At 40.1% G+C, this 20,966-nt stretch overlaps 1 protein-coding gene across 14 annotated transcripts in view; it reads right to left on the bottom strand.

Moving 5' to 3' along the window:
• Positions 1 to 20,966, bottom strand: part of LOC124127664 (transmembrane protein 68-like) — a 107,134-nt gene that overhangs the window by 16,154 nt on the left and 70,014 nt on the right. For all 14 annotated transcript variants that reach the window (XR_007222222.1, XR_007222224.1, XR_007222217.1 and 11 more), the window contains one exon: positions 9,619 to 9,713. Coding sequence is in view for 4 of the 14 variants with exons in the window: in XM_048399813.1 (XP_048255770.1) it covers positions 9,619 to 9,713 (95 nt within the window). In the remaining 10 variants the exon portion in view is untranslated. The remainder of the gene's footprint in view (positions 1 to 9,618; positions 9,714 to 20,966) is intronic.

Raw genomic sequence — 20,966 nt, 5'->3', positions numbered from 1 at the left:
TGTGATGGGTCGGTGTGCTGTCCACTGTGATGGTTTGGTGCGCTGGCCACTGTGATGGGTCGGTGCGCTGGCCACTGTGATGGGTCGGTGGGCTGGCCGCTGTCCACTGTGATGGGTCGGTGTGCTGGCCGCTGTCCACTGTGATGGGTCGGTGTGCTGGCCACTGTGATGGGTTGGTGCGCTGGCCACTGTGATGGGTCGGTGTGCTGTCCACTGTGATGGTTTGGTGCGCTGGCCACTGTGATGGGTCGGTGCGCTGGCCACTGTGATGGGTCGGTGGGCTGGCCGCTGTCCACTGTGATGGGTCGGTGGGCTGGCCACTGTGATGGGTCGGTGCGCTGTCCACTGTGATGGGTCGTTGCGCTGGCCACTGTGATGGGTCGGTGTGCTGTCCACTGTGATGGGTCGGTGGGCTGGCCACTGTGATGGGTCGGTGTGCTGTCCACTGTGATGGTTTGGTGCGCTGGCCACTGTGATGGGTCGGTGTGCTGGCCACTGTGATGGGTCGGTGCGCTGGCGACTGTGATGGGTCGGTGCGCTGGCCACTGTTATGGGTCGGTGCGCTGGCCACTGTGATGGGTCGGTGTGCTGGCCACTGTGATGGGTCGGTGCGCTGGCCACTGTGATGGGTCGGTGCGCTGGCCACTGTGATGGGTCGGTGTGCTGGCCACTGTGATGGGTCGGTGCGCTGGCCACTGTGATGGGTCGGTGTGCTGGCCACTGTGATGGGTCGGTGCGCTGTCCACTGTGATGGGTCGGTGCGCTGTCCACTGTGATGGGTCGTTGCGCTGGCCACTGTGATGGGTCAGTGTGCTGTCCACTGTGATGGGTCGGTGTGCTCGCCACTGTGATGGGTCGGTGTGCTGGCCACTGTGATGGGTCGGTGTGCTGGCCGCTGGACACTGTGATGGGTCGGTGTGCTGGACACTGTGATGGGTCGGTGTGCTCGCCACTGTGATGGGTCGGTGCGCTGGACACTGTGATGGGTCGGTGGGCTGGCCACTGTTATGGGTCGGTGTGCTGGCCACTGTGATGGGTCGGTGCGCTGGCCACTGTGATGGGTCGGTGTGCTGGCCGCTGTCCACTGTGATGGGTCGGTGCGCTGGCCACTGTGATGGGTCGGTGTGCTGTCCACTGTGATGGGTCGGTGTGCTGGCCACTGTGATGGGTCGGTGCGCTGGCGACTGTGATGGGTCGGTGCGCTGGCCACTGTGATGGGTCGGTGTGCTGGCCACTGTGATGGGTCGGTGCGCTGGCCACTGTGATGGGTCGGTGTGCTGGCCGCTGTCCACTGTGATGGGTCGGTGCGCTGGCCACTGTGATGGGTCGGTGTGCTGTCCACTGTGATGGGTCGGTGTGCTGGCCGCTGTGATGGGTCGGTGTGCTGGCCACTGTGATGGGTTGGTGCGCTGGCCACTGTGATGGGTCGGTGCGCTGGCCACTGTGATGGGTCGGTGCGCTGGCCACTGTGATGGGTCGGTGTGCTGGCCGCTGTCCACTGTGATGGGTCGGTGCGCTGGCCACTGTACCCCTGTACCCCTGTATTGACCATGTCGCTCTGTGACATTCCTCCCTTTCGAATCTTGTGATGTGTGAAACGCACGCACGCACGCACGCACGCACGCACGCACGCACGCACACAGTGTCATTATACAGAGTCCAGATATTCATGCTTGTCAAAACTCCTTTATCTACACAAGATAAACGTTCAAAAACTCTTCAGGTGTAATGAAAACTTTAACTTACACTGTAGTCCTAGGCGACGCATAACAGTAGTCTTTGTGGCGTCTTAATACCTATGATGTAACTGTGACAATAGAGGGAGAAGTAAATAGTCCTAGGTGACAGTCAATGTTATGCTTTGGACGTCATAAAGCATATGACGTCATAGCTGGTGATAAAAGTGGGAGTGCACAAATACACATTGAGCTACATTGGGAAGTTTTGAAAATTATACTTTTAAATGTTGTATCTGACAAGCAATCTGAAGTAGCCGACCGTGAACATTTGGTCTCTGAAGGACACAATCATGGTCAGAAGGATGAGCTAGCATTGCTTGTTGGTATAACAAAATGCCCTGGTAAGTATATCCAGGGTATTTTGGGAAAAAGTGTTTTTTACTATTAATTTAAAATGAGGTTTATGAAATTCTATCAGGCTTAGGTTAAAGTACAAAAGGGACATGTGAGAGGTGACTGTACTGGGTGAGGTTTCAACCAAGAGGTCAAAAGCGTATCGATTCTATTGCTCTAAGGAACAACTTCTCATCAGTAAAAGGGAATTAGCAGGATCTGGTCTTGTAACATAAGTACAAGAGAGGAAATGAAAAGATGGTACAGACAATCAGTCTTGAAGTGACCCAATATTGTATGAATTATTGCATGATTGGCATCTGATTAAGGATGTCTTGGTAAATTAGTAAATACCACTTTGACATAGTATAGGGCTTTCATCCTAGGTTCATGAACTATGTTCGATTGACTGATGAATTTATAAAGTTAACTGAGTTATTTTAGACAAGAGGAGTTTGATAGCACAAACTGAATCTGCCATTTGGAGATTGGAAATAAGCTTCTGTTGAAATGGGCATATGAGTCATTTCGGTATGACTTGAAACATTATTTCGGTGGGGAGAGATAAAATCATCATCGAGGGTATTTTATGAGTTGTCCGGGAGTGGTGCTGGGATTCGGAAACTCGCGGCTGAACGGAGAGGTTCTCTCTATAGATTGGAATTCCGGGTCAGAAAAATATTAGAGTTAACAGTAGATCAGAAAGGCTATCAGGCTCTTCAATGCATCCTTTAGGTATGTGTTGTATTTAAGTTATACAGGCCATGAGGACCACGTGTGTATATTTATGATTAATTCTATCATAAATAAAAAGGACTTGAGCAAACAAGCTGACTTGTGATTTTGAGAGCTACATCATCCCCAGAAACAAGGAGTGGTTGATAAGTACAAGTGACCAAAGGTAGAAGGGTAAAGTACCCGAAACCTAAGGTTACATAAGTCTGATAATAAGGCCATAGTGAACGACATGTGGAAACAGTTGAAACGTGTGTCGATACCTGCATTCTCAGATGATATAAATAAACATATCAAAGTTGGAAGGCTGCCTTTATGACTTGCATTGATCAGTCCCCAGCCACACCTGAGTACAAGTAGTTGCAATTACACCAATATCTCTTTGCGTTGAAAGCAATTCAGTCTTTAGGCCACATTTCAGTAGCTTATGATGTTGCACTAGAACGTCTTGGTCCGAACCGACCAGTCCTTGTTTTAGCCCCTTAATGCCGAGCACCAGACAGGGTAACAACAAGTACCATCTTTTAACGTCTTTAGGTATGACGCTGCTGGGGATCGAGCCCTGGACCTTCCGCTCTCCGGGCAGACGCTTTACCACTAGACCACGGAGGCGGTCATAAAGTTGAAGGAGAATTATCACCAGATGAGATAAGTGACGCTGAAAACAGAATCATCATGGATGTGCAGAGGGAATCTTATCCAAAGGACTATTCATCATTGATGTCCAGAAAGCTATTACCATCAAGGTAACCTTCATCCTCAACTGGATGACAATGGGCTCATGAGGTTGAAGGGATGTTTGGAGTATGCTGAATACTTACCTCTAGATACAAAATTCCCAATCATTCTGCCCCCAAACAGCTGGGTTACAACGCTTAATGTCAAGCATTATCATGAGGAAGGTAAGCATGTTGCTGGAACGAACCAAACATTAGCTTCACTTTCAACGAGATACTGGATTATCTCTGGTAGAGAAGCAATTCGGTCATTGGAAATGAAATGTTCACGGTGCCTATTGAATAAGGCAAGGCCAGTTCAACCAGTTATGGCTCCTTTGCCCAAAATGAGAATGGCAGTTTCACTTCGAGCCTTTACACAAACTGGGGTAGATTATGCTGGGCCATTCATGACCATTCAAGGTCGAGGTATACAAAGACATGTTACCTCTGTCTGTTTACATGCTTGTTGACCAGAGCCGTTCATTTGGAAATGGCCTATGGATTGGATATGGACTCTTTTCTAAATGCCTTTTATCGGATGGTTAACAGAAGAGGTCTCCCTGAGTTGGTAGTATCTAATAATGGTGCCAACTTCGTTGGTTCAGTCAAGGAATTGAAGAAGCCATTCCGGCTCCTTGATGAGGATGCAGTCAGACGTTCACTTGCCAACAAAAGGATCAAATGGCATTTCAATCCTCCTCATTCATCACATTTTGGAGGGGTGTTTGAATCCATAGTGCCAGTGATGTCACAGTTGAAAAGCTTTCACTGGAGCAGAGGCTCTTATCAACTCTCGTCCGTTGACGTACCAATCTGCTCATCCACAAGACAGTACACCTCTCATGCCAAATCACTTCTTACATGGCCAGATTGGTGGCGTGTTCGCACCTGACACAGTTGACACAACAGAATTCTATCCACGAAAGCAGTGGAGAAGATTTCAAGAATTGGTTCGTCCCTTTGGTGCTGGTGGATAAGAGAATGGTTACTAAGCCTCAACACCAGAAGAAAATGGCACACTCCTCAGAGGGATTTACAAGTTGGAGATGTTGTCTTAGTAATATCTCCCAACACGCCTCGTGGAAACAGGCAACTTGGCAAAATATTGAAGGTCTATCCAGGAAAAGATGGCCATGTTCCTGTTGTTGATGTTAAGACAAGACAGTCAGTAGTGAAAAGACCAGCAAACAAAGTATGTTCAATGGACATCTTCAAGTGAAACAAATGGTCTTGATTAGATTTCAGGATGATAGTTTACAATCTATGATTGACAGAAGTCAATCATGGAAGGGGGTATGGTGTGAAGACATATTAAGCTGGAACAGGTAGCGGGAAAGCATCTTGCTTCTCGGATAAAACAAAAGTATGACATGGCACATGCTGTCCAAGCACGTGCAAAACGAGGTAAATCAGACTTACTTCAGTTAAGTTCACTTTGGTTTGATAGCTCGGCTCGATAGAACGTTCATTCGTCAGATTGGTTTGATATGTCATTGCGATAGGACGTACATTGAACAATTTCGTTTTATAGCTTGTCAAGGTAGGACATAGTAGAACATGTTATTTAAGATAGGATGTCGCAATAGGACAAAACAATGCTAGCCAAAATAGGGCTAATAGGTTGATAGCAAAAGATTGTGAGAATCATATTTAGTTAATTTTGTCACATTTATATTTCTTCATCTTTTTTTAGAAGAGATCCACGTTTTGTTCCCCGAAATTTATTATTTGAATTATTTCTTCATATCAAGATAGGCACGTTTAGTTCCCCGCATACAATAGTAAGGGAATTCGCATTCTCAATATGATGTTAGTTATTCAGTTATAATACTTTTTCATCAGAAGCAACATGCGTCTTGACCAAGTGGAAAGACATAGTTTACCAAATTCAGTATGTAAGGGAGGTAATCGCATAGTAGTCCAAAACATGGTTCAAGATGTAAAACAGGAAATGAATTGAAACCAATATTAATCATGTTGATTAAATATATTTGGGAAATTATTTTACTGCATATAAATGATTTGATGAACGAAGAGTTTGCTGTTGTGTTGATCGGTGAGTGAGTGAGTGAGTTGGGTTTAACGCCGCTTTTAACAGTATTCCAGTTATATCATGGCATGTCAGCTTAACGTGGGAGGAAAGCCCGAAGTGATGCAGGTCCCATACGTTTATCACTTCGGTGAAACCCACGACCCCGGGTATGGTGCTGACAAACCGAGAAACATATCGGGGCGAACCGGAATTCGAACCCACAATCATCGAACAATAGTTATCATTGTTAATAATTTTAAGAATACTACCATACCGTATTTTCTTGAGTATAGTGCGCACCCGTGTATAATGCGCACCCCCCTCTAGCGGGTTCAATATTTTGAAAAAAAAGAAATTTGAATATTATGCGCAGAAAAAAATTACACCGTACCCTTTCAGCGAAGTCCGGCAAACGAACGGGTGATGAGAAACTTCGTCAGTACAAATTCGAAATTTGAGATAAAAAAATTACCAAACATGTTTATTTACCGATTAAATAGTATTTATTGTTCTGCTAGGCATTGTTTTATATTTAGGGATTAAGATTACCTTGCGTATTTTCTCGTAAACTAAGCTGGAAACAGCAATCAGCTGTACACACGTTTTCTTGGAATCGACCGGTGATTCGGTCAAGACCCACCAAATGATATAACTTTATAAGATTTTTAATGCAAGGATCGGCAACATTTGTATCTGAAACTATTTTATTTATCAGGAATAATATATTCCATTATTTTCTTAGTTATATGCAACCTTTACTAAACATATTTAAAATAATAATAACCCTAAGCGAAGCAGCTGATCGCTATTCCCGGGTATTATTTTTTACATGGAACATGTCTGACCAGTCACCGTCAAGGCTCACGCGCACGTAATCACGTGATAGCGAGAATTTCATGTTGACATAGAATCGTCGAACAAAAACAAATATGACTTTTAACGAGTCAAAGTATGTCATTTATGATATATGTGTCCATTCTCTGTCAACTAAAGTTTGTTTCAAGGCGTCAATAGCGATATTCTGACCGTGGTTGCTGTTAATAACGGTGAGTTGTGCGATCTTCCGATCGCTTCACACACGATTTCGCAGAAATTAATAAAAACAATATTATAAGGAATTTTGAATAAAATCAATGAAATAAGTTACAAACATAAGTCCAGATATACAAAGAACACTTTTTATAGCCAGACAGTGTAATTACATGATTATTTTGTGTACTTCAGTATGGATTTGTTGACATGGTATTTCCGGTGTTTCGTGCTCACGGTAATGTCTTTCCATGGGGGAAAAAAACATCCAAACTCATAATTCGTGTATAATGCGCACCCCCTCCTACACAGCTGTGTTTTTTCGAAAAAAAGTGCGCACTATACTCAAGAAAATACGGTAAATCCTTTATTTTGGCTTCAATCACACTAATTAAAATTTTCAGATTTTCAACAGACGTCCTTTTCACTGTCAATTACACACAACTAGTTGTCGCCAAGTAGTCTCGCAACGACCCAGGCCATGATGTCATAATGGCGGCAGCCTCACTTTTTTCCCTCATCTCCTACTAAAAGCAGATGAATTGGGGAGGTGGGAGGGAGTAATAGAGGTAGTATTCTTAGAATTATAAGCAATGATAACTATTGTTCGATAATTCTTACAGAACTTCTACCTCGATTACATCTCTGCCAGAATATACCAAAGGGACCCCGGTGGGATCCGCCTCTAGTAACTCCCTGTGTAATTGACAGCAATCCTCTTCTGGAAACTATATTGTACTGATTCTAATCCTACTGAGATAATTTCCTCTGAAATTCCCCTTGATGACTTAAAAATCAGAAACTAAGTCGATAATCAGTCAAATATGCGATATTATCACTAGATTTACCGTTATATTTGCTGATTTTGACCATAATGAACCTGGATATATACCCCCGGTAAGTTATAATACCGATTACCTGTTCTGACGTCACTTCCTCTTTTTGGTAATGACGTCTCTTTAGGTCTATTTCTACCCCAAAGACATCATTTACCTGCCCTTTAATACATAAAATAGCATCCCAATGTTCTAAGTCAATTCAGCATAAAACCAAAATTACTTTGTATGAGCCAAAAAATTGCAATAAATATTTCTATTGAAAAAGCAGTTAATATATTAATGTCAAGTAAGCTGGGACTTTTAATATAGGGTGTCAAAGGAAATGAACCTTAAAGTAATTATTGTCAATCCAACTATGAAAAACAATCTCTTAAATAACATTGTCTACATTGTTTAACTACTAAAGTACTGAATCATCCTAAGCAGCACACAAATACCAAGTTATTGCAAACAATAAGTATTGCTTGCCAGTTTGCTTGTATAATCTGTCAAAGGCTAGTTCCCTGCTGAAGGCATTATGTACAGATTAGAATGACAACAACCAAAAGAGGCCTGTGTAGAATCCCGTGTATAGTCTGGTTGTAAAATAAGACAGCTATTTCAATGGGCAGAGGAAAGGAAACTATGAAAATGTGTCTAAATAATTGAATTAAAGGAAACACATGTCACTGAGCACACCACCTATTTACTGCATATCTCAATTCACAATGATACATGAATGTTTGCTACTGATTAAAATGACATTATTAAGATTGAAAGAGATGAGAAGGTTAACTGTAGTTCAATGTAGTCTATCACTTGAACTCCAAAATACAACCGACATAGACAAGTCAAACAGCCCAGCAACTTACCCTTGTACAACTGACATAGACAAGTCAAACATCACAGCAACTTACCCTACTACAACTGACATAGACAAGTCAAACATCACAGCAACTTACCCTTGTACAACTGACACAGACAGGTCAAACATCCCAGCAACTTACCCTTGTACAACTGACACAGACAAGTCAAACATCCCAGCAACTTACCCTTGTACAACTGACACAGACAAGTCAAACATCCTAGCAACTTACCCTTGTACAACTGACATAGACAAGTCAAACATCACAGCAACTTACCCTTGTACAACTGACACAGACAAGTCAAACAGCCCAGCAACTTACCCTTGTACAACTGACACAGACAAGTCAAACATCCCAGCAACTTACCCTTGTACAACTGACACAGACAAGTCAAACATCCTAGCAACTTACCCTTGTACAACTGACATAGACAAGTCAAACATCACAGCAACTTACCCTTGTACAACTGACACAGACAAGTCAAACATCCTAGCAACTTACCCTTGTACAACTGACATAGACAAGTCAAACATCACAGCAACTTACCCTTGTACAACTGACACAGACAAGTCAAACAGCCCAGCAACTTACCCTTGTACAACTAACACAGACAAGTCAAACATCACAGCAACTTACCCTTGTACAACTGACACAGACAAGTCAAACATCCCAGCAACCTACCCTTGTACAACTGACACAGACAAGTCAAACATCCCAGCAACCTACCCCTGTCCCCTTTTATTGTGATGAAGTTTCCATGTGATTTGATGTAAATATGCACATCGCAATATGTATTGTATCGTGACTTAGTTATATCATATCACTCCTTGTCACTACACTTGGTACAGGTGAGAAGATAATCCTTGGTAGACATGTACACATAGAACACCCTGTCATGTCTTGGTGTAGTAGCCTTACTCAAATATCAAAATAAACAAATTAAGATAGGGGAGTAACCCAGTGAACAAAACACAGACTCCTGTAAGTCTCCTTGACATGAGAATAAGGCTTTTGTATTCTAGAGGTGGAGTTACAATTAATGTATTTCAAAATGCCTGATGAAGGAAGAACAATATGGCCTTTTGGCCAGGAGCAGGTGCATGAACATATTGTTGTCATTGCAGGATTAGTTCATGAGAGGATGGAGTGGCAATGTACAAATGTACAACTGTACAAATGTCCAAATGTACAATGTACAATGTACAAATACATGTTTGATAACAAAATATGTTGTCCAAAGTTGTGTCAATTTGATATTTTTTCTCCAATGAGACCTTCCTCACAGACTGCAGACTTATACTCACTCTGAAGTTTCCAAGTATCATATCTGCTATCAAAAATACTTACTACGTTAGCTTGCAAAGCAACTTTGGCAAATCCAGTTCTTTTTGCCCACATGACGTGATAATATTCATCTCCAAAAAGAGCCTCTCGCACACCACCTGTATAAGAAGAACAGTGATGCTTCATCAAATTAATTTTTTTTTAAATTATGCAATTTTGCTGACCTGTCCAAAATGAATGTTGAAATTTGTGTTTACCCTGAGCTTCAGATTGACAGGGAGTTCACCTTGCTGAAGAAGAAGTTGTTCCAACTAGTTGTGTGGCTAATCCCATCACACAGCTACATGTATAACATGACCACGGAAGTGATGACGTAAATGAACAGCACATAACTACTAATACGGAACATCTCAACGCATCGTGGGGAGGCAGCTCTGCGATGGGTGGGCCACTTTAGACCAAGCAATGCAGGATAAGTATACAAATATAAAAAATATCTAGATTTTACTAGATTTTTAAAACTTATCCTGCATTACTCCTTAATGCCTCTTTATTGGACAGTACGGTGGAGGGCATACCTTTAGGTGTGATTTTCAATAAATTCTCAACAAAGTCCAGTGTTTCTGTTAGCTTTTTTGTCCGCCAGTCATCTGACCGGCCGACTAAACATATACCAGTCCTTATCATTTTCGGACGGTCCCCAATCTTACAGTGTAAAAACATACCTTTTGATCAGAGTTTTCTCTTTTTTATTTCTGAACTGTAGATTTGCTGCAGGAAGGTGTTTTTTCACCAGAATGCATGTTCAAGATCATTTAATCTTCGCTGGCAAAGTCGGTTACGACTTGCAGTATGAATGCGGTTTTGTAGACTGAAGCCTCGTTCGGTTGGTACGTTGCTGACAGGTATCGTCATGGCTACAGCTGCGATAACAGCAAAATCTGGATAAATATCCTCATAATCAGCCATGATAACTCGACAATTCTGTTGAAGTGTGTGTGTACCAAGTCCCACAACTGTAGTTTTGTAGCTGGCGAAATCACGATTGGCCCGGTCGCCATCTATGATATATGTGACGTCATTATCTATTGGACCAATCACAGGACTGAAATGGGTAATCAGCTTATTTTGGGAATCTATTCTATAGTTATTCAATTCTTCGCGTAAATCTGGGAAGTGAGATTGGTTTTTTTGTCAAGACAAGTAAGGGTAGACAGACTGTCTTCAGGAAATCTGGCATGTTGTGTACTGCAAAATATATCGATGAAGTCTGCACGTGAATTTTGAAAAGCCTGCACCGAACGTGCATCTGCAACTTTCACACCACGAAATACGCCGTTTGTGATGTTGTCAATAAACGATTGCTCAGTTTCTCCTGGTGTTTTTAGCAATCTTTGCAATGAGTCGCAGGTTGACTTATCATGCCGAGATTCAGATTGTCTTTCTGAAATATTGTGTATTTTATCTATTTCATTTTTGACGAGCCTATCTATTTAGATAAACATATGTCTTAGATTGTGTAAGTAAGTTTCATTGAGAAAATATCATGAAACATGAAAAACTATTACTATTTGCATATTTATTCTTTGTTCACATTGGATCCCACTCCGGCGCAGTGGTGACTTAGCATAGCTCCACTGCCACAGGCTAATTTGCATATCACGTCACTGGACTTTTCTCTTGTTTGTAAACCAACATGCTTTTTCAGAAATGGAAAGGAACAGACTAATGCAAGTATTTGGGGGCGCTTTACATATTGTTTTGCATAATTATATACATACTACAACTGCGACAGTGAGTTGCATGACAATACATATTTACACATTAAAGTGACCGCATTGCAATAGCTCTCCGTAGGTGTCGATGACAGCACATAGAGCCCAAAAATGTTTTGTCATGCACTTTTCGCTTTTGTGGTAGCATATCTAGATCTATATTATTTTTAAAAAAACAATATCTAAAGCTAACCAAAGGCTTGCATAAGGCCAGTCTGTTCTGTTTCCAGAATAAGCGTGTTTGTTAACAAATACACAAAAAAAGTTCAGTCACGTGATAGTGATATGCAAATATGGCAATGGCAATGGTGCAATGTGAAGTCATCACTGCGCATGTGTGTGCATATGGTTCTGAAATCATTCGGAAAATATCGATTAAATCTGTTACTTGATTACTATAGCTTTGTTGTGTCTAGATACCAAAGTTATAAAGATGCAATCTGAATGAAATGAAACGAGTCGAGTCCAGTTTATTTTTAGAAAACTGGGAATTCCTTTCTGTGTGGAAGAGAAACACGGACTGATTTTAGAGTTGAGTGAACAAAGTTTTAACACCTTGTTGAAGACAGAGACTCAGTTGAAGTTATTTTTTTCTTACATTCTTTCTACCGGACACTGGGACCGTCACACTAAACATTTACCGGTCTTTGCCTTTTTTTACCGGCCAAAAGCCGGCATATACCGGAGAACGGAAACACTGTTTATGTCATCAGAAACAAGAGTCATCAGAAAGATGACATGTCCCCCCGGTAGCTGTCTGTAAAGTAGCAACAAGTAAATGTGCAATTCTGTATGTAATGAGTCAAGAGTTGAATGTTCTTGAAGAAGCATACATTGTTTACCCACAAAAGATCCACCATGGTCTCATCCATATGAAATGGAAAGTAAAACAAGTGTGTTTCTGTGTTGTTTTTTTATGCAAACAAATGACAAGTTACAAGGAACAATAACTAAACAAGCGTAAAGTCAACAAAGTCATCTATATCCCCCACCCATTTTAACACATTATGGTCCCAAACCAGGTTTGACCAAACATTTCTCTTAGCCAATGTCAAAATAGCTGCAATGGAAATTCTAAAATAAACATTTCTAAAACTCCTGAATATCAAATGGCACCAGTTCAGTATGTGCTTTATATATATATATATATAGACATGCAATGTTTGGCAAGGAAATATTTAACAGTTTATTTGTTATACTCCATAAGTGAACCCACCCTATATTAAAACTTAAATCCAACTTGTTGCCATGGAAACATAAAAAATAACAGCAAAAGGCACCAGTTCAGTATGTGCCTGGTAGACATGCAAAGTTTTGTAAGACAGTATTTAACGGTTTTTGAGTTACGCTCCAGAAATGAACACCACCCTTTATAGAACCTAAGTCCAACTTGTTGCCATGGAAACGTAAAAAATAGAAATTTCTAAAATTCCAAAATAGCAAAAGGAACAACTTCACCACTTAAGTGATATCAATGCAAAGTTTGATGAAGAAATTTTTAACAGTTTCGGATTTCTGCTCCGGAAACAAACATCACTCACAAAGTTAGCCCGTGTCCAGCATGCTTTTATGAAAATTGGAAAATAGAAAAATTGGAAAAATTCCAAAATAGCAAAAGGCACAACTTCACCACTTAAGTGATATAACTGCAAAGTTTGATGAAGAAATATTTAACGGTTTTCGAGTTCTGCTCCGGAAACGATTCAGACAGACAGACAGACGGACGGACTGCGCCATGACATAATCCCCCTTCGGCCATTCTGGCCCGGCGGGGTATAAAAACTGTACGCGCGTTAGGAGTCTAGACTGGGAGCTACCATGACTAAAACAATAGGTTCGGCTATGTTACAACTATACACAGTCGTAGCTAGTACGTTTCTCCGTATCCCGACAAAACATCGCCCGTATTTATGCGAATCTCTCGAGAAAGACCCATTCATCGAACACACTATAAGCGCAGTGAGCTGTGAGTTTTATCATAGATACGGAATGTTCTTAGCTCCGGTGACAACCGCTTTAATAACGGCTAGGTATTGTCAATTTAAACATAAGTGCCCACTTACTAATAATTGAGACTCAAGTGACACCACAGATTGTGGAGACGCAACAAGTACAAACCCCGATTGTATCACAGATTGTGGAATCACAATCACAACAAGTGAACGAGGTAATAACCCCGATTTTGAAATCATAACAAGTGAATGAGGAAATACCAGCGATTGCAAAATCACAAGCCAGAGTGACAAAGAATCCTTTGAAAATCGCAGCTGGGAGAAAGGGTGGGCTAGCGAGGAAGGCGAAACTAATGCATAATTCAAATATTGAACATAGTCGTCCGATTAAAACTTGGGCTCCCTATGCACTAGGAGTTGTTGCTATAGCGGTGGTAAGGTTGTTTTATAAGACCGGAGAAGAGAAAACGTCCCCCTCGATTACACAAGAAGTTCAATTAGAGGTAAGCCCTCATATAATGTTATAATGACTACTCCAGTTTCAGACGGTAAAATGTTGGTAAAAGCAACGTATCATTCAGCAGTGGTCAGCGGCTTGGCCATTGGCTATGCCCGTATAGCTAAAATGATTACTAAAGCCACACCACCCAAGCTAGATTTTAATGGTTATGATATCGGTATGATGGTTCTTGATATTGGATTGGCAATGGCAACAAAAGATATGCTCATCAAACAAGGGCTTATCCCAGAAGACATAATGAAGTAATTACACATTTGAATATTTTATATTCATATAAATATGGAACAATTGCGATGATGGTCGGTGGAGCTATTGTTCATGCTCTAGCTTTTTCGGGGAGTAATTATTTATTTTCTACTCTGAGGGAATCAAACACTAAAGAAGTTGAAGAGGAGCATAAACGACATAATAAAGCATTAGAACAACTCGAAGCAGCCCAGTCACAATTGGCCAGACAGAGGATGTTGAGATTAGATTTTATTAATGAAGAACTGCGTAAACAAGGACATTCAATTCAAACGTTTAAGGATGTTGAATCTGCCATGCACGAATACTTCCTTGTTTATGGAAAGAAACTTGACCCAATACCGAGACCAACAATAAGTCAGTTTTATACACCGTCAGAGGCTCATAAAGACTGCGAGATAGCGTTTATAATATTTGGGTTATCAGTCATTGTCACTTTCAGTTATACAATAACTACACATAAACCATGATCTATCAGCCATGTCACCCTGACTGCTAATCTATAAATAACGCTGACTGGTTGTCTAGCTATGTAGGGCTGACTGTTGTCTATTTTTAGCTATTACGTATCAATGAACCTATAAATAGCGATGACAATTCAGCTATAAATAGCGCTTACTGGCTGTTCAGATATGTAACGATGACTGTTGTCTATTTTTAGCTACACATAAGCTATGAGCTATAAATAGCAATGACAGCTATGACTCACCAGTGATGTGATTTACCTTTTAGACAAATGATATGATATGTGTATAACAATTAATTTGTGCAGATATACACTCATGGGGAAATCTATTCAATGTCAGAAGCCATGTGTGCGTGTTTACTGTGGGACCCACTCTTCTTACATCAGACAGGGTTTTATTGAGAAAAACTGAATTGATTGATTTACTTGGTTTGGAATACAACAAACCCCAGACCGTTAAAGAACTCAAAGCTTGAGCGAAAAACAGTGGGCTGAGAGGTTATTCTCGAATGAGAAAAGCTGAATTGATCGATTTTTTAGATGATAATCAACTCAATGATGAAAATAAACCCACTGTTGATGAGTTAAAATTTGTACCCACAACTGGTGTTGGTAAATATCTAAGAGGTTGGAAGATGGATATTAATTCCAACATGGATGTTAATTATGTTAAGCCCATCGTATCAAGCAAAATTAACGAGTAATTAGATGATTTAAATAGTATAAAATACCAGCTGACGGTTAAAATGTCATTGAGTAAAAGTAACGCAGACGATAGCACTGAATATACCGAACCATATTTCCAGAGCAATCAAGAAGTTATAACCGAATCCGATACTATAAGCACATCATTAGATACATCAATTCAGAGGATACAAGAAACTTTAGAACGCTGGACTAATAGAGGTTCGGGTTGGGGTGTGGATAAAATCGATAGTTTATGTTTAGATATAGCAAATTATATGCCTTTCAAAGGTGGATCTTATATAAATTTACCCCCATATTATAAGAAGAAAAAAGCCATAATTAATGTAAACAAGAGTCATCAGAAAGATGACATATCCCCCCGGCAGCTGTCTGTAAAGTAACCACAAGTAAATGTGCTATTCTGTATTCTGTGGGTTTTTTTTTATGCAAACAAATGACAAATTACAAGAAACAATGACTAAACAAGCGTACTGTCACGAAGTCATCTATATCCCCCGCCCAAACCAGGTAAGTGACCCAACATTTCTTTTAGCCCATTTCAAAACATCTGCAATGGAAATTCTAAAATAAACATTTCTAAAACTTATTAACTTCCTTAATATCAAATGGCACCAGTTCAGTATGTGCTTTATATATATATATATATATATATATATATATATATATATATATATATATATATATATATGCAATGTTTGGCAAGGAAATATTTAACAGTTTATTTGTTTCACTCCATAAGTGAACCCACCCTATATTAAAACTTAAATCCATCTTATTGCCATGGGAACGTAAAAAATAAAAAATTATAAAATTCCTAAATAGCAAAAGGCACCAGTTCAGCAAGAGTCTGATAGACATGCAAAGTTTTGTTAGAAAGTTTTGAATAGGTTTTGAGTTATGCTCCGGAAAACGAACTCTACCCTATAGAACCTAAGTCCAACTTGTTGCCATGGAAACATAAAAAAATAAAAATTTATAAAGCAAAAGGCACAACTTCAGTATATGCCTGATAGATTTGCCAAGTTTCAATCAAATACACTGAATGGTTTTCGAATTCTGTCCCGGAAACCAACCCTATCCCTAATTGAGTCTATGTCCAACTTCATTCCATAAAAGATTTTAAAAATAAAAATTAGAAAAATCCCAAAATATCAAAAGGCACCACTTCAGTATGTGCCTGATAGCTTTGCCAAGTTTCGATCAAATACACTGAATGGTTTTCGATTTCTGCCCCAGAAACGAACCCCATCCCCAATTGAGTCTATGTCTAACTTCATTCCATAAAAATTTAAAAAAATAAAAATTAGAAAAATCCCAAAATATCAAAAGGCACCACTTCAGTATGTGCCTGATAAATTAGCCAAGTTTCTATCAAATACACTGAATGGCTTTGGAATTCTGCCCTGGAAAAGGAAATGATTACGGACGGACAGACGGACAGACGGACGGACAGACTGGCTGATCGCTATATCCCCCCGCATTATATGCCGGGGGGATAAAAATAAAGGCGATAACTGTTTCAGAATGATGATAAGATCTGCATTGTTCCCGGTAGTAAAAAATCTGGATAGGTCTTCTAGCTATCCCCAAAACGATGGGTTGAACCTTGATGGTATAGACGAACCTACACCAATCTCGCAAATTGATAAGGCGGAAAAGCAAAATAATTTAGCTATAAATGTTTTCGGACATTCTGCTAAAGGAATTGTTGTACACAGGATAAGCTCCGCTCCAGAACATATCCCCAGAATCAATTCATTTCTGATCGAAAAAGATGGTAAATATCATTATACATGGATAAAGAGTGTTAAGCAGACTATTATACGATCAAACAACCCATAAAGAAAAGAAATATTTCTGCGAAAGATGCCTGCATGGGTACAGCAGACAAGATCTATTAGAAGCGCATAAAGAAGACTGCAGAGGTGTTGGACAGAATGCTATCAGGACTGATATGCTTAAAAAAGGGAAAAACATATTTGAACATCATTGTAATCAAATGCCAGTACCGTACGTAATTTATGCCGACTTCAAAGCACTTATCAAACCTATAGAAAATACAGTCCGAAGCAATCAAGATAGTTTTACGTACAAAACTCAAGAACATATTCCTTGTGGGTTTGGATATATAGTTGTAAGGTATGATGGAAAAACAAACCCGCCCGTGATTTACAGAGGTCCTGATGCAGCGGGAAAGTTCCTAGAATATCTACAAAATGAAGAGAAAACAATCAGGACAAATTTATCGTGTAAGAAACCCATGTGTATGACGAGGGATGATTGGAGGGCCTATAAGAAGTCAACGATTTGTTATGTTTGTAATAAACCCCTGAATGGGGATTCTGTAAGAGATCATTGCCACGTCACGGGTAATTATCAGGGAGCCGCGCATAATGAGTGTAACTTGAAACTAATAATGAATTCTCAAACAATACCCATCGCCGTTGTGTTCCATAACCTTAGAGGATATGATTCACATCTCATCATGCAAGCTATCTCAAAGACCGACGGCGGTTTAACGTGTATTCCTAACAATATGGAAAAATATATATCATTCTCGTTGACTAAAACTATACATTTTACGGACAAGGATTGGAAAGCCAGAATAAAGCAAAGTAATGGGCTTAGATTCATAGATTCCGTACAGTTTCTGTTATCTTCCCTGTACAATTTAGCTTATGCAAACAATTCCGATGACTTTGCAATAACAAATCAATATACCGATCGGATAATACATCATTTGTTGTTGAGAAAAGGTGTATATCCTTACGAATATATGGATGATTGGTCTAGATTCAATGAAACTAAATTACCACCCCTTGAATCCTTCTATAGTAACTTAACAGAATCTAAATTAACCGATGCCGATTATGAACATGCTCTGACGGTGTGGGATAAATTAGGTTGTAAGAATTAAGGGGATTATCACGATCTGTACTTAAAAACCGATGTACTGTTACTGGACGATATATTCGAGATATTTAGAAAGACATGTTTAAAACAATACGGCTTGGACCCGGCATGGTACTATTCCAGTCCCGGACTATCGTGGGATGCATTGTTGAAGAAGACCGGTGTAGAACTAAAACTACTCACAGATTACGATATGCACTTGTTTATTGAGAAAGGATTAGGGGTGGTATATCGATGGTAGCGAAAAGGAATTCTAAGGCTAATAATAAATTAGTGGAAGGATATGATCCGAGTAAACCCGACACGCACATATCATATCTCGACGCCAACAATTTGTACGGATGGGCTATGAGTCAACCTTTACCCACGGGTGGTTTTGAGTGGATCGATGTGAATGATATCCCCTCAGATTCCGATAAAGGGTACATACTAGAAGTTGACTTAGAATATACAACTTCGTTACACAAAGATCATAACAGTTATCTGCTAGCTCCCGAGAGATTAATGGTAAATAAAGATTGGATGTCGGAATATCAACACTCCTTGATGGGTAAAACTAGGTTAGCTAACGTAGTAAAACTCCTACCAAATTTGATGGATAAGACAAAATATATAGTTCACTACAGAAATCTCCAGTTATATCTATCATTTGGTATGAAACTAAAGAAAATACACAGAGTTCTAAAGTTTGATCAAAGTCCTTGGATGGAGCCCTATATAAGACTGAACACAGATTTAAGAAAGATGGCTACCAGCGATTTCGAAAAGAATCTATATAAGCTCATGAATAACTCAGTATTGGTAAAACTATGGAGAATCTAAGGAAGCGTGTTGATGTTAAATAAGTCAGATCTAACGAGGAAGAAAGACTCAGGAAACTTATAGCCAGTCCGGCTTTTAACAGAAGCAAGATATTCGATAACGACTTAGCCGCACTACATATGCAGAAGAGTAATATAAGATTCAACAGACCGGTGTATGTTGGTATGAGTATTCTTGACTTGTCAAAACACTTAATGTATGACTTTTATTACAACGAACTTAAGAAGCAGTACGGTGATAGATGTGAAGTGTTATATACCACCACAGATTCTTTGTTGATGGAAATACAAACCGAGGATGTGTATAAAGATATGGCAGAAAAAATAGATATGTACAACACGAGTGATTACCCAAAAGATATTCCACTGCACAGCGTAGTAAATAAAAAGGTATTAGGTAAGATGAAGGATGAATGCGCTGGGACCCCTATAGCGGAGTATGTCGGATTAAGACCTAAGATGTATTCTATAAAGAAGTCCGATAATGGAGAGATAAGAAAAGCTAAGGGTGTTAAGAAGTATGTGGTAAAAAAGCATATTAAACACGAACAGTATAAAGAAGCATTATTCAACGGTAGAATATTCAAACACGAGATGAACTCTTTAAGAAGTGTCAATCATAGGATATATTGATTAAGAATGAACAAGACATCATTATCCCCCTTAGATACAAAGAGATGGATTGATAAGGATGGTGTAACTACCTATGCTTATGGTTATGGCGGTAATACTGTATCGTTGGGAACTATGAGCAACTCTTCTCGTACAAATGCCCTGCCTGGTCCATCTTTAAGATAATAAAGAATAGGCTCTCCTTCTTTCATAACCAACCGACTAATGTTATATGTCTTAAGGGACCAAATCGGATCGGTTGCACGACATATCGGATGGTTTCTTCCCGATTAATCTCGTTACTTCATTATTCAGCGCTGACACAACAGCTGATAATCGTGTCACCCATTCGGTTGATCTCAATCGTTCCGATTTCATTTCAATTCCATACTGATATCCAAACAAACGTTCCGCTAATGTCCGGTTAAATCTTTCAACGATAGCTTGACTACGGTGGGCCTCTTTTTCACCACGCCTGATTTCAACATTGTGCTTTGTTAACAGTTTAGTTATTGATCCCATAAACTCGCAACCAGGATCTACTTGAAATAGCTTAGGCCATTTTAGTGGTCCGCGTATATATATGCAACTCAGTGCATTAGCTACTTCTGTTGAATCTTTCGAGGTTAATGGCTCAGCCTCTTTGTATCGACTAGCCACATCCACTACGGTTAAAGCTTGTTTCTTTAACCAATCCTTGGCCACATCTTTAGATACCTTAGCCGCGGTGGCTAATTTTTGTATTGCTCCTATACCTTTCCAATATCCTCGTGGGCTATAGTAAATTTTATTCATCATTAATTAATATTGATGTTTCTTTTAATACGTCTCATACGGAACTCTCAATATTTATGCATAACTCCGCCAACTGAATCCAAAACGAGGCTGACCTGGCGCGCGACCGACCAGGAAGAGTGAGTCTGAAACGGCGCGTCCTTCGAGTAAATTTCACTGGTGTGTCCCGCAATGCTCAAGCGATTCGCGCTACGAAGCCAATATCAGCTTTCACTCGTTCCCCAAGGCAGAAGATCGGCGGAGGAAATGGATTATATCGATTCGAAAAGACGAGGGCCCGTTTTTCAAGGTACTTTGACAGTGACCTGCATACCTCCTTGACCTACGATTATGTAATTCAATGCGGAAGTGTTTTCTTTTGTCCAAGTCTACAAATGTGAACGTTGTTGAACGAACTGAATAATGATAAATGATTACATAAATAAGTAATTTATAACATGTATCCAACTATCGAACTATTCACCAAATGTCTTGGGGACATATTAACTACCAACTTTGATGATTAATAGTTAGTGTGTAGCATTGAAATTACATCTAGTGACTAGTACTGTGTTGATCGAAGTACATTCTTGATAATGTGGTTGACGTGCATTTATTCCAATT

This window comes from Haliotis rufescens, unplaced genomic scaffold (genome assembly GCF_023055435.1).
Source record: "Haliotis rufescens isolate VD_foot unplaced genomic scaffold, xgHalRufe1.0.p SCAF_2, whole genome shotgun sequence".
NCBI lineage: Eukaryota > Metazoa > Mollusca > Gastropoda > Lepetellida > Haliotidae > Haliotis > Haliotis rufescens.
This window is presented reverse-complemented; position numbering and strand designations above follow the sequence as displayed.